The 24797-nt window shown below is 36.1% G+C and overlaps 1 protein-coding gene across 1 annotated transcript; it reads left to right on the forward strand.

Annotated features, from left to right (window-relative positions):
• The first annotated feature begins 16544 nt into the window (after positions 1–16544).
• On the forward strand, positions 16545–24793 carry LOC115960410 (TOM1-like protein 1). The gene is made up of 4 exons (XM_031079296.1): positions 16545–16727; positions 17508–18073; positions 18805–19050; positions 23998–24793. The coding sequence occupies exons 2-4, from the start codon at positions 17555–17557 to the stop codon at positions 24412–24414; spliced, it is 1182 nt and encodes a 393-aa protein (XP_030935156.1). The 5' UTR covers positions 16545–16727; positions 17508–17554; the 3' UTR covers positions 24415–24793.
• The last annotated feature ends 4 nt before the right edge of the window (positions 24794–24797 follow it).

Here is a 24797-nt window from a genome sequence, read left to right on the forward strand (position 1 = left end):
GCGGATCTCCCTTCTCCCTCTACTCTTGCTCTCCCTCCCTCGGGACAGCACTTTTCCACCGAGGCCTCTCTTCTCCCTCCCGACGCCCTCACAAGGCCTGACAAGGCTAGTAACCAAAGCTAGGAGCTTAAAGTGGCCAAGGGCAAAGAGGCCAGCCAAAGGGGAGCTCAACTTAAGGATAAAAGTAAGGAGGCTACAACTCTACCAAAGGCTGAGGGTAAAGAGGTTGCCCACAAGGTCAAGGGTGCTAATTCCAAGGCCAAGGATGACCCTCCTTTTGCTAAGGCGTAGCTTTAGGATCTTAGCGCTTCTTCTCCTTTTTTTGTTTTTGTAGTGACAGTCTATCATTGAATGTATTGTACTTTCATTTTGTCTAATGAAAAGACTTCGTTTTTTACCTTATGTATCTTTACTTTATGTGTCTTTAACTTAACAAAGTTACAAGTAGCAATGGACTACTGCTATTCTTTTAATAAAGGCTAACAGCAATACATCACTTCATAAATTAAATAAATTAAAGGCGTAAATGTACTTTTAATCCCTACACTTTAACTTTTTTCCATTTTGGTCCCTACATTTTAATTTTACCACTTTTAGTCCCTAAACCAATTAAAGCGTGTTATTTTCGTCTTTTCCGTCAATCAACCGATGGAAATAGCTGAGGTTGCAGCCGGAGGCATTAAAATACTATTAAAAAAATTATTTGGCATTTTTTAAATGCCAAAATTTTTTAAAAAATTAATTACTCAATTTTAATTAAAAAAAAAAAACAAACAAAAAAATTATTTTCTCTCAAACAAAAATTTTACTTTCTTTTTATTAAAATGAATTTTTTTTATTCCAATTTTTTTTTTTTCAGAAGATCACCGCCGAATCACCACCACCGAATCAAACCCAAGCAAAAGAATAGAAACCTAGCAAAAGAACATTATTACTTATCATTATTATTTTTCATAAGAACATTACAACTTGTTCTTCGTGTTCTTCCCAGATCAAACCCAGCAACCAAGAGCACAAATCCAGCAACCAAAAACTCAAACCTAGATCACAACAACACAAACGAAAAAAAAAGAAAAGAAATAGAGACCAAACACAATCATAGATCCAAATCACAAATAGAGATCAAACACAAACGAAACCTAGATCATAACCCAAGCCAAAATCATCAGCGAACCCAACCACTGATCCATGTTCACAACACCCACATGCAAGCCTCCAAAATTTTCCTTTTTTCCCATTGTTTTCACAGCATCAAGACCCCACGACCTCCATGATCAAAACCTCGAAGATCAGCCTCTTGATTTGCTCGCCGCTAGTCAATATCAGGTGAGGTAGAAATAGGTGTGAGAATCACTGATCTCGGCTTCACAACCACTGATCTGGGCTCCAATATCGAATCGATGACTGGGTTTTCTTTCAAACACACAGGTTCTAAAACAAGATCAAAATTTATGTTTATAGTTATGAAAAAGGTAACCATTATCACTAGCCGCACAAACAAGGACATAATTTTTTTTTTTGAAATTACAAAGAAATGATTTTTGTTACTTGTTATTGAAAATTAAGAGAAAATCATAAGAGGAAAAGTGAAAATAAATAAAGGGTTAGAGCCAAAGAGACCTGAATAGGGAAGAGCTTGGTGATACCTCTCTTGGCCAAAGCAGAGATAATCTCCTGAGAGATTCCAAGCTTAGCGACCTCCAAACCTTCATCAACTTTCGATGACAAAGACGAAGATGAGGCTTCGGATTTGTAATCAGCTATGGTAGCATACTCGGCGAGAGAAGGCGAGGAGGCCTTGAAATTCAATGGCCTTGATTTGAAATGAAAGGCTCTGTTTTTAGGAAATAGAAATGGGTATGCAGTGTCTCCATTCTTGACAAGGTGGGAAGATGGGGTTGATGAATGGTGTAAGTACTGGGTTTGAAGAGTAAAGGAAAGGTTGTTGTTGTCGTTGTTAGTTGTGAAGGAAGAAGAAGCGAAGGCGGCGATGGTGCGTTTAGAGATGATTAAACAACCTGGGTTTTCTTTTTCTTCGGTGGTAATCTTCTGAAAAAAAAAAAAATTGGAATAAAAAAATTCATTTTAATTAAAAGAAAGTAAAATTTTTGTTTGAAAGAAAATAATTACGAAAATAACACGTGTTAATTGGTTTAGGGACTAAAAACGGTAAAATTAAAATGTAGAGACCAAAATGGGAAAAAATCAAAATGTAGGGACTAAAAATGCATTTCCGCCTAAATTGAATAAGTGCCAGTAATAAAGAGAATTATCACATACTTGTAAGAAATTAACAAGGCAAGCAACTCTCATTCTGCTCAATACTTAGATAGAAATCCAAGAAATTTAACTTACTCATAGCCAGTGATCTGAGGAATTGGGTATGACCTGAGATCTACTTGACACTTAGGAAAATAAGTGGATGTCACAGAGTGTTAATCCATCCAAAGCAAGTGGTCTGAGGAGTCAGGAATGATCAAGATTCCGTTTGATGCTTAGATAGATGCCATTAAGTATTAATTTACCCCAGGTAGGTGGTCCGAGAAACCAAGCATAGCTAAGATTCTGTTTAATACTTAGAAAAATAGCTAAACATATCAATTTACCTAAGATATGTGGTCTAAGGAGTTAGGCATGACCAATGTTTTGTTTGATACTTAGAAGATTGTCATTAAGTATTAATTTATCCAAGGTAGGTGGTCTGAGGAACCAAACATAGTTAAGGTTCTGTTTAATACTTAGGAAAATAGCTAAACATATCAATTTACCCAATGTATGTGATCCGAGGTGCCAGGCATGACCAAGGTTCTGTTTGATGGCCAAAATTGAGAATTAACATTGATTTCCAAACAATATAATTAGTAGACATTGTTACAAAACTATATTTTTTACTAACATTTCGAGTCTAAAAGACTCGATTTTGAGCTTATAAATCGAGTCTCAAATACTCGATTTCCATGGTCTGATTACGTCTAATGTGGCATTTTTTTCACGTGGCGTCCACCTGAAAATCGAGTCTCTAAGACTCAATTTATAAGCCGACTCTCTAAGCATCGATTTCTATGTGCTAGCAAACAAAACAAAGCACTTTACATTTAAGGACTTCTAGCGGCTAGACCTGAAGCTATCCTTCGCGAGGCTACGTCATTTCTGCGTGAATATCAAACATTAATGGCAAACCAATGGACACATTAGTTGTTTGAAGTGATGGGTGTAATGATGATTTTCTTTTTTTATTTTTTCTTCTTTGTCATGGGTGTCAAGCTAGTATGTATAGCCCTGGAGCACATCAAGACCCTTATACCTTTGTACTTTTATTTCATTATTTTAATTCAAATTTGTGGGGCCACAACTCTTCTGCATGAGTACCAAACTCTAGTTGCTAATCAACAAACACGTTAGGCTACATAGGGCTTTCAAAATTGTATTGGTGTTTCCTTTGTCCTGTGGCTTTTAATATTGTTTTTGTTGGATGGCATGGGACTTTTAATATTGTAGTTATGTTTCCTTTGTCCTGTGGCTTTTTAATATTGTATTAGTGTCCTCTGTCCTGTGGCTAGGCCTAAGCTAGTGAGGTTAGCACTAAGTGGCTACAGGACCCCTTTTTTATATTGTTGTACTTTTGGTCATTTTAATATATCGATTCCACCTCTTTTAGTAAAAAAAAAACACATAAATCGAGACTTAGAGACTCGATTTTCAGGTAGATGCCACGTGAGAAAAACGCCACATCAGACGTGATCAGACCATGGAAACCGAGTTTTTGAGACTTGATTTATAGGCCCTAAATCGAGTCTTTTAAACTCGAGATGTTAGTAATATATATAGTTTGAAAACAGTGCCTACTAATTATATTATTTGGAAAACAGTGTTAATTTCCAATTTTGGCCTCTGTTTGATACTTAGAAGATTGTCATTAAGTATTAATTTATCCAAAGCAGGTGGTCTGAGGAATCAGACATAGCTAAAGTTCTCTTTAATACTTAAGAAAATAGCTAAACATATCAATTTACCCAAGGTATGTGGTCCAAGGAGTCAAGCATGACTAAGATTCTGTTTGATACTTAGATAGATGCCATTAAGTATTAATTTACCCAAAACAGGTGGTTCGAGAAACCAAGCATAACTAAGGTTCTGTTTAATACTTAGGAAATTGTCATTAAGTATTAATTTACCCAAAGCAGGTGGTCCGAGGAATCATGCATAACTAAGGTTCTGTTTAATACTTAGATAGATGTCCATAAGTATTAATTTACCCAAAACAAGTGGTCTGAGGAACCAAGCATAGCTAAGGTTTTGTTCAATACTTAGGAAAATAGCTAAACATATCAATTTACCCAAGGTATGTGGTTCGAGGAGCTAGGCATGACCAAAATTCTGTTTGATACTCAAAATAATAATAATAATAATAGGAAACTCAACAGATAATGGAGTGGACGAGAGTGTGACAAAGAAAGCTTTCATTAATAATAATATCTTTTGTGATTATTTACATTCCAAGGGTGTGGTACAGCCTTTTCCTCTAGATCTTCAAAATAGTACGCATCTATTCCTGCCACTGATGTGATACGATATGACCCTTCCTAGTTCTATCCCAATTTTCTCCATGTTGAGTTCTTTGCAGTACCCAAAACCTTTCTTAAAACCAAGTCTTCAACTGTCAGTGGCCTTAACTTTACGTTGGCATCATATCCCTGCTTAAGCTTGTGTTGATAGTAAGTCAATTGGACTTAGACCATGGCATTTTCTTTTCGTTCTTCAATTAAGTCCAAGCTCTTCTCCAATAGCCCATCATTACTACTTGGGGTGAAAGAACTTGTTCTCACTGTGAGGAATTCGGTTTCTAAAGGAATAACAGTCTCGGTCCCATAAGTCATTGAAAATGGCGTCTCCCCTGTTGATCTACGGGGCGTAGTGTAATATGTCTAAAGGACGTGTGGCAGTTCTTCCACCCATTTTTCCTTTGCGTCGTCTAGCCTTTTTTTAAGCCCACTGACTATGACCTTGTTGACAGCTTCGACCTGCCCGTTCCCCTGTGGGTATGCCGGGGTGGAATATCTATTTGTTATGCCCAAATCACAGCAATACCTCTTGAAAGCCTTGCTATCAAACTGCAATCTATTGTCCGAGATGAGTGTATGAGGGATTCCAAACCAAGTGACAATGTTCTTCCAAATAAATTTATTAGCATCCACATCTCTGATATTTGCCAAAGATTCCATTTCAACCCACTTAGTAAAGTAATCCGTGCTGACCAACAAATATCTTTTATTCTCTGCTACTTTAGGGAAAGGACCTACAATGTCCAATCCCCATTGAGCAAAAGGCCAAGGGCAGAACAGCGGGTTAAGGACTCCTTCTGGTTGATGAATATTTTGTGCAAATCTTTAACACTGGTCATACTTCTTCACATATTCTTGTGCTTCTTTTTGTATATTTGGCCACCAATAACCTTGTGTAAGGGCCCAGTGAGACAAAGACTTGCCCCCCGTGTGACTTTCACAAATCCCTTCATATAATTCTTCTGGGAAAAGCTCGACTGCTTCTGGGAGTATGCATAGTAGATATTGGCCAAAAAATGATCTCTTGTACAACTTTTGGTCCTCAAACAACCAAAACCAAGGAGCCTTCCTCCGTACCTTTTCAACCTCGAACTTATCCTCAGGTAGGACATCCTCCTTAAGGAACAATACTATGAAATCCATCCAGCTAGGTCCTACCTTAATTTGATGAATGTGAACCACATTGCTTCCTACCTCAGTAGGCTTATACAAGTCTTCCACTAGAATCATCCGAGGTAAATTTTGTGCCGAGGAGGTTGCCAGTGTGGCAAGAGAATCAGAATGTGTATTTCTACTTCTAAGGATTTGTGATAAGTTAAAAGATTCAAATCTTGACTGTAAATGTCTAACCTAGCTCAAGTACTCCTGCATTCTGAGATCTCTGACTTCTAACTCTCCTTGAACTTGGCCTACCACCAGTCTTAAATCAGAGCATATTTCCACCGCTTTTCCACCCATCTTCTGAACCATGGTCATCCCAGCCAACAGAGCTTCTTACCTCATTGTTTGTGGCCGAGAACCCCAATCTCAATGATTTCTCAATTGTAATCCTCTCGGGCGATATCAGAATTAGTCCCACTTCAGATCCTCCGTGGTTCGCCGCACCATCAATATATACCTTCCAGGACAAAGGTTCTTGTAAGGAGATTGCACCAACCAATTTTTCATCCATGTTCTACTTTTCCATTCTCTCTTTTAACGGAATTTCAGCAAACTCAGCCACTAGATCGGCGTGAACTTGGCCCTTGACAAAGGTGCGAGGCATGTACTTGATATCAAAGACTCCTAGGATCATACCCCATTTGGCAATTCTCCCAGTGTAATCAGCGCTCCGACGTAGAGATCTAAGTGGGAGCTGGGTGAAGACAATAATCGTATGTGATTGGAAGTAATGAGGGAGCTTACGTGTGCCATGCACCACTGCTAAAATGGCTTTCTCCAATGGTAGATAACGGACCTTGGCCTCATATAATGACTTGCTCACATAGTAAACTGGCCTTTGTACCCTACTATTAACCCGTATAAGCACCAAGCTCACCATGTGGGAGGCGGCAACAATGTATGCGAACAAAACCTCGTCCACCTTGGGTCTTAACATTATGGATGGCCGAGAAAGTTATTTCTTTAGTTGCTAGAAGGCTAAGACGCATTATTCGTTCCATTCAAACTCCTTCCACTTGTTCAACAACTAAAAGAAGGGCCTACACCTGTCGGCTGACCGAGAGATGAATTGGTTTAAAGCAGCAATCATTCCTGTTAGCTTCTGGACCTCCTTGGGATTCCGAGGTAGTTGTAGGCTGTTAATTGCCTTAATTTGGTTAGGATTAACCTCAATCCCACAGTGAGTGACCATGTAGCCTAAGAACTTTCCCAGACCAACACCAAAGGAACACTTAGAAGTGTTTAGGCGTAGCTTGTGCCTCCTCAAGACCTCAAATATATTCCTGAGGTCATTAATGTGCTCGGACTCCGTCTTACTCTTCACCACCATGTCGTCTATATAAAATCTTAATGTTTTTTCCTAGTTGAGGCTTAAACATCCTGGCCATCATCCTTTAATAGGTAGATCTCGCATTCTTTAAACTGAAAGACATCACTTTGTAGTGGTAATTCCCGATTGAAGTGACGAAAGTTGTCTTTTCCTGGTCGTCCAAGGCTAGTGGTATTTGGTGGTAGCATTGGAAGGCATCTAAGAAGCTCATCCAAGGATGTCCTACAGTTGCATCCACCAATTGGTCTATCCAAGATATAGGGAAAGGGTCTTTTGGACAAGCCTTATTTAGATCAGTGAAATCCACACACACTCGCCATTTTCCACTCTTTTTCTTCACTACCACTGTGTTGGCCAGCCACTCAGGGTAGAACACCTCCTTGATAGCCCCAGCCTGCTTAAGCTTCCCATCTCGTCTCTTATAGCATCAGAGTGGTCCTTAGATGAGTGCCGAGGTGGTTGCTTTTTGGGGATGACAGAGGGCTTGACATTCAAATGGTGACATATGAAGCTCGGATCCACCCTGGGAGCTTTGTAAGCACTCCATGCAAACACATCTATGTTCCTCCTGTTATGATAGTTTTTTTACACCTAATTTTATTTGGTTATCACCTATTTACTTTCAAACACCACTAATAAGTTATTGGGTTTTCCTAAATATTTTTTACTCTATTATTATGTTAGTTACAAATGTTTTATATCTCATTATCTAAATTGAGTTATGATATAAAATATTACAAAAAAAGCCCAAAAACTCATATTTTATCCAATTTTATTATCATATTCTATTTAAAACCCAAAAATATTTATGCTTGACAATATTTGAGAAGCCCATGATTCAAGTCCATGGCAAAACAATTTTATCAATGGAATTCAAATCCATGATCAAAGCCCATGATTTAAACCCATGTCAATTTATTTATCCAAAGCCCAATTTTCATTGGCAACATCAAAACCCAATTCTCATTTGCAATATCAAAAGCCCAACTTACGTTGGCACTATTTAAAGCCCAATTTTCATTGGTAACATCAAAACCCAATTCTGATTGGCAATATCAAGAACCTAACTTACATTGGCACTATTTAAAGCCTAATTCTTATTGGCAATATCAAAAGCTCAACTTATGTTGGCACTATTTAAAACCCAAGCTAACTACTTGGCACTATTCTATCAAAAGTCCAAGGTTATTAATACTTGACAAAATACTATATCATAATTATTTCACTTAAAAGTCTGATAATGAACAATATTTTAAATTCTTAAACATATTATTATAATATTACAAGCTCATGGAATTTATGAATTATCTATTCTCAAAATCCATGACAATCATCTTGTAAAAGCCCATGGAAAGTTATGATTGTTAGACCCATGACATATATTTATTTCATGTTATAAACCCATAAAATACATGGACATCATTTGCATCGCGACATCCATAATATATGTCTTCAACACTCATGGTAAACATTCAAACCCACAAGATCATCATTTAAGTCATGATGCGATTATTAGAAACCATGAACATTATTGCAACATGGAATTCATCAAAGTAAATATTATTTACAAAAGTATTTTTGAAACTTGTCATATTATTTCAAACATTACAACTAATTGCCCAAAGGCCCATTACAAGTATTTATGAAAAGCCCCAAAATATTTACTAATAAAAGTCCATGAGGAATGAAAGCCCATGGCAACATATGCACACAACCCAACCCATGTGAGCAAGCCTAAGCAAAAAACACCAGTTGGAGACAAAGGAGAGTGGGCAAACAGCCCTTGTTCATTCCTAACCAAAAAAAGCAACTAGGTACTCATACAAGGGAACCAAGCCTTTGAGAATGGATTAAGGGCTGCCCCATCAATTTTTTGCCACCCTTTGCCTGACGTGAACAATGCCCATGGGCTGCCATATTAGCTGAAGTCAAAAGGATGAAGGAACTCCATCATCTTCCTTAAGATTGCACCTCCAGTGGAAGGGGAGCTAAAACCAAACTTCAACAAATTGATGTTATAAATGTTAAAAACATTCGAGATGTGATTCATGTGCCAAGCCCATGAATCCTAAAGGGGAGGCCTCTCTAAAAATTTCTGCCATTAACTACACTCTGCAGAAATTCAATCTCTATTTGCTTTCTTTAAGCTTCCCCAAGCTCTCTTGAGCTCACTCATAACCTTTCTCAGCCTATAGTCACCATAATACCAACATTCACCACATTGTTTACATCTTCCTACTCCATAAACGTTCCATAACTGACCAAGACAGCCACTCCTTCTGAAATCCTTGGTTTGTTTACTATTTTGCTTATGGTTTAGCTTTCCTTAAGCTCACCACTCATCATCTTTAACCTATACTCATCTAATCTCAAATACTCTTTTCCCCTTTCACACAATCACAGCCCATAAATGTCTCTCAACTAGTCACAAACAGACCACTACTCACAAAAAGCCTTAACTTCAGAGTTAATCTCATCTCATTCACTCAAAACAGCCAATATTGTCTCATTCATGCCTTATAAACACATACCAACTAAAATCTTAGTTCAATACTTGCTATATTGAGCTGGAGATCTTTCTCTCCCTTCATTCCATCATTTTTTTCCTCTTTTATTTGTAACTATGGAGCCTTTAATCCTTATTTAGTATTATTATGATGAAGGCTATAATGTTCTGGAAACTATCTCTTCCCATGAAACCTTTAATTTTTACTTTTTATTTTACGGTTGAAGGATATAATGTATATATAACAACTGAACTTTTCCCTCACATTGATGTAATGATGGCTGAAAGTATAATGAACTCTCCTAACTGAGACATGCAAGGACCCCCAAGAGTTAACACATTCCTAAACTTATTTAATCATTGACCATTGGACTGTTTAAATCTGTTTTTTCTGGACTAAGTGTAATTTTACCCTTACCGCTGGAGGACTAATTTGAGTTATGATGTTGTAAAAGAACTAATAATATAACAAACTAATAACACTAATGTATTTATTATGTTTTATTGTTGTCTTCTTGTTAGGGTGCAGCCTCTATCTCTTGCTTGGGCGGACTTACACCACACCGATAGCCTTTAGCCCTTATTTCAAGGACCCATCGTCGAGTTTTGACTTGGCTACCCCATATTCTATTTGGGAACATCAAAATTTTCCCCTCAACACCTCCTAAGAGACGCTAATAACTCTTTCTTCTCCTGAGGGGGTAGCTGGGCCCCCACCTGAAAAAACTTCTCTAGATCATCCCCCACAACAATCTTTTCCAAATCTTCACACTTCGCCTCCTCGACTAGCCCATCGACAGATAGGACCAAGGTCTTTGATTGCTATGAACCCCCCTCAGTAGAGGCTGAGGACTCGGCCCCAGGTTGATGCAAAATGACGACCACCAGGCATTACCTAGCCATGGATTGACTCCTAACAAGCTCTTCGATCTGGTCATCGGAAAAGTATTTCACCTTCTGATGCAGAGTGGAAGAAACAACCCCTAGGGCGTGAAGCCAAGGTCTTCCCACAACGGCCATGTAGGGGGAATAGGCGTTCATCACAATAAAATTTACCTCCACCACTTCTGACCCTGCCAGCATGGGTAGTCTAATTTGACCCTTTGAAATGACAGTTTTTCCACCAAAGCTCACCAAGGGCGAATCATAGGCTGTTAAATCCTCGGGCCTCAAGTTCAACCCTTTGTACAAGTCAGGGTACATAATCTCTGCTCCACTGCCTTGGTCGACCATCACCCTCTTCACATCATACCTTCCTATCCTGAGGGTGATCACTAGACATCACCCTTTTCGGCATTCTGTTAGATTCCTCAACAGGTAGCTGGGTTACAGACATCACCCTGGAGGGCTGCAAGCCAGCTCTCCCAGGAGCAGCGAAGATGACGTTGATTGTGCCTAATGAGGGCCTTGAATAAGTGTTCACCTGAGCCCCCGACCTTGATTGGTCTCCCTACCCGTTAGGCTGGTACAGGAACTATTGTAACCTTCCTTCTCTGATAAGCTGCTTTAGATGATTCTACAGAGTTCTGCAGTCCTCGGTGGTATGCCCCCGCTCTTGGTGATATTGGCAATGGAAGCTCTAGTTGCGCCTTGAAGGGTCTCCTCCTATTTTATTTGGCCATTTGAAGTATGACTTGTTCTTGATCTTCTCCAAGACTTGATGCACTAGTAACACCACGTTAACCGCCTGGGAAGCCGTAGACCTAGACTGCCCAGCAAAATCCCTCCGGGGTCTGTTATGGTTGTATCGGTCTGACCTGAAATCCCCCCTCTCCTGAGGGATAGCCTTACATTTCCCTTTACCTTCTTGTTGGTCCTCCTCAACCCTCTTATACTTATCAATCTGCTCCATAAGCTTACGTACACTAGTGACAGGTTTCCCAGTCAAGGACTTCCTTAACCCATGCTCAGTAGGCAGGCCGACCTTAAAGGTCCTAATGGCTACATCGTCAAAGTCACCGTCTATCTCATTAAACATTTCCTAGTATCTGTCCGAGTACGCTTTTAGGGTCTCCCCTTCTCACATGGACATAGACAATAGGGAATCTAGGGGTTAAGGGACCCTACTGCAGGTGATGAAACGGGACCCAAAGGCTTGGGTGAGCTCTCTGAAGGAATTAAAGGAACCTGCGGCTAGACCATCAAACCACCTCATTGCCATAGGCCCTAGACTGGAGGGGAACACCTTGCATATTAGGGCCTCATTTTTGAAGTGCACAGCCATCCTCTGATTGAAGTGGCTCACGTGTTCCATGGGGTCAGTTCAACCAATGTACATGGTGAATGTGGGCTAGGTGAATCGCTGAGGAAGCACCCGCTCCTCAACTCTGCGTGTGAAAGGTGACCTAGAGATCTGGTTGAGCGCCCTGCTCATTGCATCGTTTCCCCCACTCTTGGAGAATGAACTCTTGTTTCTACGCTCAAGGTGGCGATCTTCATCGTATGAGAAAGACTTGCTGAGAGGGGTTCTCGATCTGTGTCTATAACTACCATCCTTTTCAGAATCAGAAGAAGAGTTAGAATTAAAGGGAGTTTGCTTTCGCCGTTCATGGTGCAACTTTCTCTTTAAATTGTCAATCTCCAATTGCAAGGCTCTAGTATTTTCCTCATGAGAGAGGTGGCTCTTCCCTCGGGACTGGCTCTTATTGGTTTGTGTAGTATGCACACTCCCCTCCCGGTCCCTTCTTCGCTCGAGGTTGACAAAATGGTTCACACGTTGAGACCTCATAGATTCTACTTGGTGTGGAGCTGAACCTACCATATTTGAACGTTAGACTCACTATAACACCAGAAATCCCCACAGACGGCGCTAATTGTAAAGACTGAGTTTGAATCCTTGACCTAAAGGATGAACAGGCTCAGGCTCAAAAAGCCCAAAACAATAAATTTATAAATAGTGGGTTGGAAAACTAGGTTAGAATGAGTTGGATGACAAACAAAGTGGGTTCAAGTGACAAAAATAGAAAGATAAATGGATTTCAACTAAAGAAAATCGTTCTCGGAGAGGTCCGAGGAGATCAGTTCTTGTATCTTTATCTTAAGTATGATTACAAATTTATTTCCTGATTGCTATAGTGTTTCTCTTTTGATTTTTTTCTTTCTTTCCATGAAGGGTTTCTTACATTATATAGTCCATTTTGAACGATCTTGGTCCTCCACTTGTTGATCATCTAAGCCACTACTTAAGTGCTTGTCTCATCGGACAACCCTTTAGACCCTCTGTGAGTTGGGGTAGCCAAGACAGCACTATTTAGGGGTTTTATCCACATTAATGCAGCTAGGAAGTTAGCTGCAGAGCATTTAATGCAGTGGCAACAGCCTTTCCCTAGACATTTCTGGGCTTCCATCCCTCTTGTACGTTTATAATGCACATCCCTATTAGTAGAATTTCCTAAAAGGTCAGCTTGAACGATAGGATACACATTTAACTTGTGTTTAGCTTATTCGAGGAGACAATCCCCCTTGGACCACATTTCCCAATCTTTCCACTTACACGTTACTAATGGGACTCTGAACTTAACACCCTCACTACTGCTTATTCATCCTCGGACCCATCAACGTCCTCGGCCAAAGCACAAGGCCCAATATACAATCCTGGGCCCTTATCCCTACAGTAACAATTGAAAATTTTTTAACCAAATTATGATAAAGCCAAATCAATGAGGTAAATTATAAATTTCCCTTTGTAATTCACAAGATAACACATGTATGTTGTATTTTGTGTATTTTCTTTTGTAAGAAATTGTAGTTTGTACTTAAAGCATGTTTATAACATTTTTTTAATATATCCTATTTTCTCTTGTATAAATAGATTTAATCAAGTTTATTCTCTATCAGTCAAGATGAGAAATGGTATAATGGTAAAGTTATCATTTATTTTATTACAAAATACTTATAAACTGACATAATAGTAAATGTGATTTATGCCACTTCATCGACATCGATATTGATATTTTTATGGTGACATATCTATTTGTAAGGTATATATAGTAAAATGTGTATTATTCTTGGTATCACTAATTTGAAGACAAATATTTTCTTTCATTAAGTCATGTGTTATTATCCTTCAAATTATATTTCTCATAATTAATTTCTTTAAAAAACAAATTAATTTTTTTATTAAATTGTAAAATGCTGCACATAGTTTAACAACAATTTAAAAAAAATAAAAAATGAAAACAAATCAATTAATTTCAAGTAATTAAATAACAAATGTCACTTTTATATTTATAAGCATATACAATATATTCTGAATTTAAATCTCCCTCTCATCATAATTATCAAATTTGTCATATATATACTATTATTTTTTAAAGTTTTTTTTTATGGGTTTATTTTTTAAAGTTGTTTATATGACATTACTCACAAGTCACAACGTAATGAATATACAATAGTTGTCACTCACGGTCCCTTTGGTGCATACGAATGCGTATCAATGGGGCAAGAAAATCGTATCCAACGGAGACCGACAAAATAAGTCATCGCCCAACAGCTCTGACTTTGACAAGTGTACAATTGTAAAAGAACGAGAAAGTCTACGGTGTGTTGCTAACGTTAAAGTCCGTCCATCAATAATCAAACACCCTTGAAAAATGCAAATTCCTCAAATTTTTTTTTTTAAATGTCATAATTCCCACAAACTAAATGCATCTTTAACATGGTGATCATGAAATAGTTGACATTAATGATCATGTTTTCCTTGTTGACAATATTTGGCACTGTCCCCATAGCCATAATAGAGAAGATTGACACATTACTGAATTTGTGATTAATGAATTTAAATGTATCCTCTTGACCACCCTTCTTTTCTTTTCTTTTTCTTTTTTAATAAAATCAAGGCCTAAAACTATATTGAATAAATTAGGCTAATCTCTATATAACATGGAACAAATGTCATAACTCTTATCGTTTCTATATATTAAGAGGATTTAAAAAGTTAGTTACGACTTTAAAAAAATGTTAAAAATACTCATAATCTAATTAAATAATCTTTATTCTTAAAAAATAAAAATATAGGGTTAAAAACTTAAAATTGCAATTCAACAAAATTCAAAAACAAAAACAAAAAACTACTAGATAAACTTTTTTCCTAAAAATTAGCACACTTTCTAGTTAAATATATCTCACACACGTTTTATACATTTTTTTCTTAAAAACTAGCACACAACAAACCCAACGGTTTACTTCATTTTAAATCCTAAATTTTAGTTTCTTAAAAACTTCATTATGTGGAACCTCACTAACAATAGATAAATGAAAAATAAAAAATTATATTAAACTCAAAAAAAAAAAAAAAAAGAGCTTCATCGTAACATGCAGAGCGCATGTGATGAGACTAGTATATTTTATATAGGTCACTCATAACTTTTAATACAGTCATTACAAGTTGACTCAAAAATCAAAATACACAACTTTTAAATGAGAATATAATTTACAAAGCCACATATTGTGTTTGCTAATCTGGCTCATTATATCCGGATCATTTGGTTTACTTCAATAGCAATAATAGATAAGTTTTGGCAAAATACACCTTTTATTGCAAGTAGGTTGCTCCAAATCAAATTCGACTCCCATATTGTTTTGTTTGAGGTATATCTTGTACTTTTAATATTTGTCTATAAAATTATTGATATTCATATTATCATGGAGACATTTTGTTTGTTTAAGATTGGCTAGTCTCTAGGCAAATAAAAAAAAATGTACTTTTTATTGCGAAAAAATTATATAATTACAAGTAAGTGGTTTAATAAATTAATTTCAACTATAGCCTATTTGATGATAACATCTTTAGAAATAATGATATTTGGACCACGCACAACACCTGCAACAATAATTCATATTCAAATAAGAGACCATGATCTCCTTTCAAAAAAAAAAAAAAACAGTATAATTCATGCGGTTACACAAATAAAAAAGTGCTTAAAATAAATGAGGGTAGGATTTAAATCTAGATACTCTTAATCAAGAAAATTGGATAATATCGAACCATTGATTAAAACCATGTGCAACACACACGACAATAATTCATATGATCTTTTCAAGAAAACACTATAATTCATGTGGTTACACAAAAATAAAATGAAATAAAAAATTGTAAGTGCTTGAAATAAATGATGGTATGATTTAAATCTTGGTTCTCTCTGTTTGTTTCTATGAAAATCATTGTATGAATATAGTTTTTCATATTTTTTTAGTTCTTAGTAGTATCAGAAAAAATTGGTTAAATGAAAATTATCTTTAGTGAACAAAAAAAATATAACTTATTTTTTAGAGATTATTTTTCTACTAAATTTTTTTTTAGAAAACAATTCCATATCATGGTAAGCTTAAATAAAGGAAATTTAGACTTTGTAAATTGTTTTTCAATTCATTTAAAGTTGTTACAAAACATAAGAAAAATGAGATATCTTTATGAAAAATGCTTTTTGAAAAATGACTCTCTCTCTCTCTCCATACATACATACATATATATATATATATATATATATAATATCAGCTAACCATTGATTAGTTATAAAATATAAAAAGATATTGAAAAAATTAGTGTAGACTTATTATAAGATACCAAGAATCACTCATTCCACATATTACTTACCAAGTCCACCAAGAAATCATACATTTTTCACCTAAAAAATTTCCTAACAAGAATTGACCGAAATATTATGAAAAATGATCTGTTTATAACGAATCATAAGTAACAGGTTATTACAGGTTGTTATTAGTGAGTAAAAAAGTAAATTCAATAGTAGATTCAAATTAAAACTAATAACAACTTATCACTTATGATTTATTATGAAAATGTTGCAGAAATATATGTAACACTTTTATAATATTAAATAATAATCATAATAATCTCAATTGTATTTGTATACCTTAATTGGAGCTAAAAGCCTAAAAAACCCAGCGACTTCCAGCGGGTCCATCATAAAAATCCACGCAAATAAAAATTATATATAAAAAACCAAAGACAAAGCTTGGACTTGAATATTCCAATCTTCTATGTAACGTGAAAAGAAAGATAAAAGACTCAAAGAAGAAAGAAGAGAATGTGAAACTGAAACAAACAAACTCCAACAGACCAAAAAGAAAAGAAAAAAAAAAGAGTCGTTGCGCTTGCGCGTTGTTTTTCTCAAATCTCTCAACCAATCCATTTCTCATTTTTCAAAAGGTACTGTATGTATTTATGGTTTTATGTTATGGTTATATTTGTGCTCCGATCGACTGAGTTGACTCCGTTTGGTTTCTGAGAAAGTTAAGAGGAAAACTTGAAGGAAAAGCAAGCTTTCAATTTCAAATAAGAATTTCGTATAGGAGTTAGGTGCTGCCTCTCCTCTTTGACCGTTAGGGTTTTGTTGCGGAAATTTGTTGTCTTCGTTAATCGTTTTTTTTGGTAGCTGAGAAAGTTGTGAGAGAGAGAAAATAAAGATATTGAATTTTCGTGATTTAATGGTTTAATTAATTGTTTTCCGTTTTGGTTTCTGATATCTGCAAAATTTACTTATGTTCAGTTGACTGTGGTGTTATAGATGTTAGACTTTGTTAAATTCTTCTTCATGGCCTGTACTCGGTTATTAATGTCAAATTAGGGTTCCTAACAGTTTTTTATTTTTTATTTTTTTTATAATGATTTTTAGGGATTTTATTAATAATTTCGCTAATTTTGGGGAAAATTTGGGTTTTGAAAAGCGTTGAATGTGTGAGAATTAGTGCTCAATACTATGCTATTTTTAAATTGGGCAAAGGAATTATAATATGGTTTATATGTGGCTCTTGAATGCTTTTGTTTGGTTCCTGGGAAAATTTTGTATTTTGTGTTGTTTTGTTGTTGCAGAAATGCAAAATTCCTTCTTATGTGAAAAACTTACCTCTACCAGAATTATTTAATTTTAGCACCATAGGGTGGGAGTGTTCTTTATTCTGACATATTGGAGGTTTGTGGGTTTTGCAGGTTGGTTTTTTGAAGATTTGGTTTTAGGGTCTTGAAGGGTTGCAAATATGAGTGACAATTTGATGGAGAAAGTTAGTGCCTTTGGTGAACGCCTCAAGATTGGAGGTGCCGAGGTGGGCCGAAAGATGACTGCAGGCATGAGTTCAATGAGCTTCAAGATGAAGGAGCTTTTCCAAGGCCCAAACCAGACTGATAAGATCGTTGATGATGCCACCTCGGAGAACCTTGATGAGCCTGACTGGGCCATGAATCTTGATATTTGTGACATGATCAATACTGAAAAGATTAACAGTATTGAATTGATCCGCGGAATTAAAAGGAGGATCATGTTGAAGAGTCCTAGGATTCAGTACTTGGCTTTGGTGTTGCTTGAAACATGTGTTAAGAATTGTGAGAAGGCTTTCTCGGAGGTAGCAGCGGAGAGAGTTCTTGATGAGATGGTGAAGTTGATTGAAGATCCTCAGACTGTAGTTAATAACCGTAACAAGGCTTTGATGCTAATTGAATCATGGGGAGAATCGACCAATGAGCTCCGCTATTTGCCTGTTTATGAAGAAACATACAAGGTAAAGTTCTTGTTGCTTTTATATTTTAATACTGGCCTTTGTTTGGTTGCCAACCCCCACCCCCCCCCCCCCTCCCCCGCTGGTGGGTAGTTCTCTCATAAATGTAAATTTATGTCAACTACAGTGTAAATATTTTAATTTTTCTCTATCTAGTATTGTTTCCAACTGGCGTATGAAAAGTTAGTAGCAGTGGCTGATAGGAGGTCAATGAGCTCAGGCTCAAATTGCCCTTCCTTCTCCCTTAATAATGGGATGGAAGGTAAGGTTGTGGGTTCTAGTCTTCTAGATTATGGAGTATGCGTGTAACTTTTTTTTTTGATAAGTGATAAACTTCATTGAAAAAAGATGTAAGAAAATACAGAGGAATCTCATACAAATAAATAAATTGGAGTATGTGTGTAACTTACCAATACAATATTTTTTTATTTTTTATTTTTTAATGAAGAAGATTAAAGAAGGATCTTGTTCTTGTAATAATATTTCCAAAAAGGTAAGAAGTTTTTGTTTTTTTTCTTATCCATGTCCCACAACTGAATTATTTTTTGTGAGCCAACAATTTGGTGCAAAGAGAGTTTATGTTTGAATTAAATTACAAAAAAAAAAGTGTAGGAAGCAAATCCATTATGTATTTTTAGTATGAAAAATAGATTTTTAAATATCTCCATGCAAGTTTTAAATATATATATATATATATATAAATATAATTTTCTGTTCTTGTCTTTCTATTTCAGAGTTTAAGATCAAGGGGCATTCGGTTCCCTGGTCGTGACAATGAAAGTTTGGCACCTATATTCACTCCTGCTCGTTCAGTATCAGAGTCAGAATTGAATGAGGGTCTTCCTCAGCAGATTGAGCGTGATCTTCCAGTGCAAAGCTTTACGGCTGAACAAACAAAGGAAGCATTTGATGTTGCAAGAAACAGTATTGAGCTTCTTACAACGGTTTTATCCTCTTCACCCCAGCAAGATGCTTTGCAGGTATTTTTATCTTATTCAGCTGGTTGTCATTAAGCACCCCCCCATCCCCCCCTCCCCCCCTCCCTCTCTTCTTACTCTAGATTTCATAATGTTAAATGATTTTAAATTCCTACAAGTTATAGTATTGACTTCTGTGCCATATCAACCTTACTTATTATCATTGATCACATGGTTCACAAATGGCTTATTGCATTACCTCAGAAGCAGTATGCTCTAGTTGTTCCCTAATTGTTTGTGGTGACATATGCAATTTCCATTAGACTGGCTAAAGTTTTGGATATGGAAATTATCCACAAGTGATCCCCTACAAATGAATTCTTGGTTTAACTGGGATTTTTTACCCCAAAAAATTTTGGTTGCAGTGGAATTTTTACTTTCTTACAGAATGTTGATTCTATTTAAGCAATAGGACTGACTTAGAATAGAGTGTATTTCTGTACTTCTTATAGACTTAAAACATCTCCTGCATTCGTTTAATATTCTCCTTCAGTGAAATTCTTTCTCTTGTCTTCTTTGTCAAAATAAGCTGTTTCATTCACACTTCCTTTTTTCCCCCTTGGTATCAGGTCATTTTCCTTTGCCATCTTCTCTCTCCTAACTTTCTCTCTTGAGTTAATTTGTCAGGTGACATTGTCAATTTGTTGGGTAGCCATTTAATTTGATTAGTTGTGAAATGATTTATATACAAGTAGATCTAGCAGTTTTTGTTGGAATGGATGATGAGTCATTTGCATTTTGCATACATGCAAAGTTCCAATATAATCTATTTAGACAATTGACCTCTCTTATCGGCTTGCAACTTCTTCTTTTTTCCCTTTCCGTTCTGGTTTTAATTTTTTTATTAATTATTTAAAAAAAAATTCTTAGAAATAACTATAAATTATAATTGATGGAATGCAAAAGTTAAGGAAAACTCACGATCCGTTTGTTTCAACGAAAAGCTTTTTTTTTTTTTTGGGGGGGGGGGGGGGAGATTTTCTAGAATACATTTTCTGGAAAACTCACTCATTTTCTTGTGTTTGGTAGTGATAGAATTTTCTAAGAAATCATTACTATTGAGGGAATGCATAAAGTTAAGGAAGACTCATGCTCCATTCATTTCAATGAAAAACTTTTCTTTTTGTAAAATGACTTGTTTTTAAGAAAAACATTTTATGGTATACTGACTTATTTTCGTGTGTTTGGTAGAGACATTGAAAATGAGCTCACAACCCTCACCTTCTCTTTCTTCATAAGACCAATTTCATTACTGCTTTCATGCATTTTATTTATATCAAACAAGTCTCATATACTCTCTTCAGACCCACCATTTCTCAACCTTCCAACCCTTTTCAGCTCATAACCCCAATGAACCCCATCTTCTTTTCCTTCCAAGTTCTATCACTAAACTACTCCTCATTTTCGAGTCTGAGAATCAGCCTCTCAAAAAAAATTGGGGCTGATTGGTCTCTCTCTCTCTCTCTCTCTCTCTCTGTGTTGGTAGAGACTAGAGAGAGTGAGACAGGAGAAATCTTATTGCAGAGGGAAGAGAAGAAAGAGAGACCTTACCCTTACATGTTTGAATGAGAGAGCCTTGGTCTGGAGAGAGCTTGTTTTCTTCTGGAAAATAATAGTGGAAAACAAGGGTAATTATTATATGGCTTTTCCATTGACCAACTTGAGTTTTCCTTTGACCCACATTTTCTTATGCAACCATACAGAAATGTTTTTTTTGCTCAAACAAATGCAGCATTAGAAATTTTCTGATTTCCAATAAATCTTTTCGAAAATCCACCTTTATTTTCAATTGAACATTCTGTCAAAACTTTTCATTCTTAACAGTTAACAAATTTTGGTTCTTTTTGTCTTTGGTTGTCATAAATAAAAAGTTGAATAAGCTGTCAAAAACTTTGAATTCCAATGAAGCAACTTCTTGTTCCTAGTTATCATAATCATATTTTCTGGAATGGTCATTTACATCTACCTTCCATCTAATGCTCCTGATTTTAAATTTTCTACCATTAATCCCTTTTCCTGTGTATTTCCAAAGCAGCAGAGGGTTGAAAAAATTCTGAGGGAGGAGAATGATGAAAATATTAGGTAATTCCCTAATGGATTTAGTGGAAGAATTAGAACATTTAGAATGGATTGGAGCCATGTTTAAAGTGACGTCAAGAATCCTAGGTAAAGAGGATTAGTGAGTTATGCAAGCATCCAAATGCATCAACACCACAAATTCCAAGGGAAATTTCTAGGGCTACTTGGTGTGATTTACTTTTTAGGCTAGGGTTTCACTAGGTTAAATTATAGAGGAATATCCATTATATCCTCTCAATGATGACTGGTTGTGGGTCATTGAAAAGAAGCACTGATACAGCAAAAACTACTGTGTTGGACACAGACATGTTTGGGACATGGCTGCATTCATGTTTGTGCAATGTCCAACAAAAAAAATTAATTTTCTATTTCATACACGGTTGCAACACAAGGACAACTATTTCTTTTAGAAAAGAAAAAAGAATATTGATTACTGGGCACAATTTGCTTTGTCAGTTGACCCCAGATTAGACTCTCTCTCCATCTGCTATATTTGCTGCTAAATTGATCATTTGGAGCTCTCCTGCCTCAGATCAACACTTAGATTGGCCACTGCTCAAAGCTCATCAGTGATCTTTCTCTGTGTTTGTGTGTCTGTCTGCTGCCCAAAAGCTCATCTTGGTTTCAATTTTTTTTTTCTACTCACTTTTGAATTTTGGGTCTTTTGACTGATAATTGCTATTATATTTTCTTTTATCTTCTTTTTGCATCTTTATTATTAAAAATTATAAAATATTTTTCTGAAGAGAGAAACATATCAAAATGTATTTTCTAATTATAACTTTGATGTAAGACAAATTCGTAGGTTGTGGGTTGAAAGGAGTTGGCCAATGCTATATTGCAACGTAAGTTAAGGTTGAGCCTCTCACCAACACTCACCTAGATCTTGGTTTAGATGCAATTTGGTGTCCATAATGGTCCACCTGCAATTTGTAGCCTGATCATTGTTCGTTGGTAATTTGGAGGCTAATCATGATTCACACACTTTTCACGTCATATACACCTAAGAACATTGATAGGAATTAGAAAATGTTTGCCTGCAGTTACCTATCTAATTCTTATCTTGGTATATGGAGCCCACTCTGCTAATTAGAAATTTGGTAGGGATTGCTAACAATTGAACAATGGTAGCAAAAAATTATCTATTATTGATGGTATATTTTGGATCCTTGTACTAGAGAGTGACCTTTTAAACCACATGTGAGAGTACTAGAAATTTCCTTCAAATGAATCCTTTTGGTCTTGTGTAATTGAAATATTGAATACATGTGGGTGCTCATGGATGTGTTGGCCATCTTATTTTAGAAATCTTGGAGCATTTTCTATTTGTGGTTATTGTGTCAATCCATCCCTTCTTCTCTGAACCTAATTATGTTTTCCAACCCAATATTTTTCTTATGAAAGAAACTTGACCAATTTGTTCCTTTATTAACCCAATCTCTCTCTCTCTCTCTCTCTTGTTTGGTGTAATTAAGGCAAAAGGGAAGCAAAATTTCCCCAAGTAAATAAAAATTCACTTCATGGATACTTGGTGGAATGAAAACAATCACCAATGTTGCTACCATCCAGAATTTCCTGCCTCTCCAAAATTCTGAGATCTTGCAAACTTTTGTGGTGAAAGCTTAATTTTTTTAAAACCTAAACCTTTTTTCCATGGCAACCATTGTCCTCTTGTTTGTGTGTTTGTTTAAAATTCATCAATTTGATTTATAGCATGCATTTGATTGAATTGAATGTAACCATTTCAAAAATGGTGTGTGAAATAAGAACATGGTAATATGAAACTCACCTCCGTGATAGCTTCTTAAGTTATGCAGTTTCTCACTTAAAAAGAAAAAAGTTTTAGAACTGTCTACCTGATCATCTGATGAAGCAGTTGAGTTTGGATATAGTATTATTATTTCCTGTGTTATGTGCATATTGACAATATAATTTAAATGTCCATGAAAAATCATTCAGAAAGATAACTTACACCTTTAGCTTAATACTGTGACATTCTGGTGTATCTCTGTTGCATGATGCGTTGCAGTTTTCCTATGAACCCATAATGTTTAATGGCAATGAACGTGTTAAATTTGCTTATTTTATTATAGTTGAATGAACACCAAATAATTTTCTGTCATGTAAGATCAAGTGTCTGATCTAGATCCATTTGGTGGGTTAAATATTGGGTTGTTATCCTTAATAACAATGACTTTTTTTATTTTTTTTTGTGGATTAGTGAAAATAGTTTTTTTAAAAGAGGAAATGCCTCACATGCACAACAATGACTGGTATTGGATGTCCTAATTCTTGGCAGTCGATCGACCTAGCAGGTCTGGCCATGGGGACAGTTCACTTGAGTGTTATATTATTCCCTATTACAAGTTGAGTCCAAAAAAAGGAAAAGAAAGAAAGCATAGCGCAATGACAACCACCTAGTACAGTGCAGATGCTGTTTTATGTCATTTGCATGTAATGACATTTTTGTTTGACACTTTTGTAATGATGATGAGATCGAGACTTGATTGTTCTGTGTTCGAGCAGTTCAAAATCACTAATCATTTGAATTCTTTTTCAGATTTTATTGATTCATTCTTTCTTTGCATGTAATGATTTATGTTTTGTATTTTTCAAGAGTACTAAATACCGTGTTTTCATAAAATATCTTCTCTTTCTCAACACAATCTTATTACTTATCAAAAAAGAGACTTAGCTGTTTTGTGCCTTCTTGAATGAATGGTTTCAGCTGTTTGAGGAATTATATTGTCAATTTTAGTTTTGTTACATATTTTCCTGATTTTTGCAACTACTATTTCAGTTTATATATTAGGTAGTCATTGTTGGTGAGCACAAAGTAACATGAATGGAATGTTTTCTTCCCATTGTCAGGATGACTTGACAACCACACTGGTCCAACAGTGTCGTCAGGCACAATTTACTGTCCAGAGAATTATTGAGACAGCTGGAGATAATGAGGCCCTGCTTTTTGAAGCCTTGAATGTGAATGATGAGAGCCAGAAAGTTCTCTCCAAGTTTGAAGAGCTGAAGAAGCCTTCAGTTCCACTTGAACCAGAACCAGCTATGATACCCGTTGCTGTTGAGCCTGATGAGTCACCCCGTCATGCAAAAGAAGATGCCCTGATTAGAAAACCAGCTGGTTCTCGAGGTGGTGGCCAGGGGGGAAGTACTGACGAAATGATGGATGATCTTGATGAAATGATATTTGGTAAGAAAGGTGGGGGTACGTCTGAAAGTGGGCATGATTCCAAGAAGCAACCACCAAAGGGTGATCTCATCAGCCTTTGAGCTGCTTCACATAGCCGATTATTATGTGGTTTTGGGACAGAGCATGCCTGGATGTTGTTGATACTGGGTTTTTTAGTTGGTGAAGACAATTTATGTTTGATGTTTTAAAAAAACTTATGATCTTCTAAAACAAGGTTGTGGACTTTTTCTCTTGGGAACTTCAATTATTTCTGCACATTATGTAAGTAATTCATGTTTATATTTTGATACATAACAGCTTGAGAGAGCCAGTGACTGGTAATTCATTTTTTCTGCTGGCTATGGATGCAAAAAAAGGTTTCATGTGTGTGCCGTCTGTTCAGTTTCATATACATTGGTGATAGCTGCAGGCTGCAGCTTCAGGATAACAGTTTATATACATGACCGTCTGTTTCTTATTTCAT

Source organism: Quercus lobata, chromosome 9, assembly GCF_001633185.2.
Source record: "Quercus lobata isolate SW786 chromosome 9, ValleyOak3.0 Primary Assembly, whole genome shotgun sequence".
NCBI classification, from domain to species: Eukaryota; Viridiplantae; Streptophyta; class Magnoliopsida; order Fagales; family Fagaceae; genus Quercus; species Quercus lobata.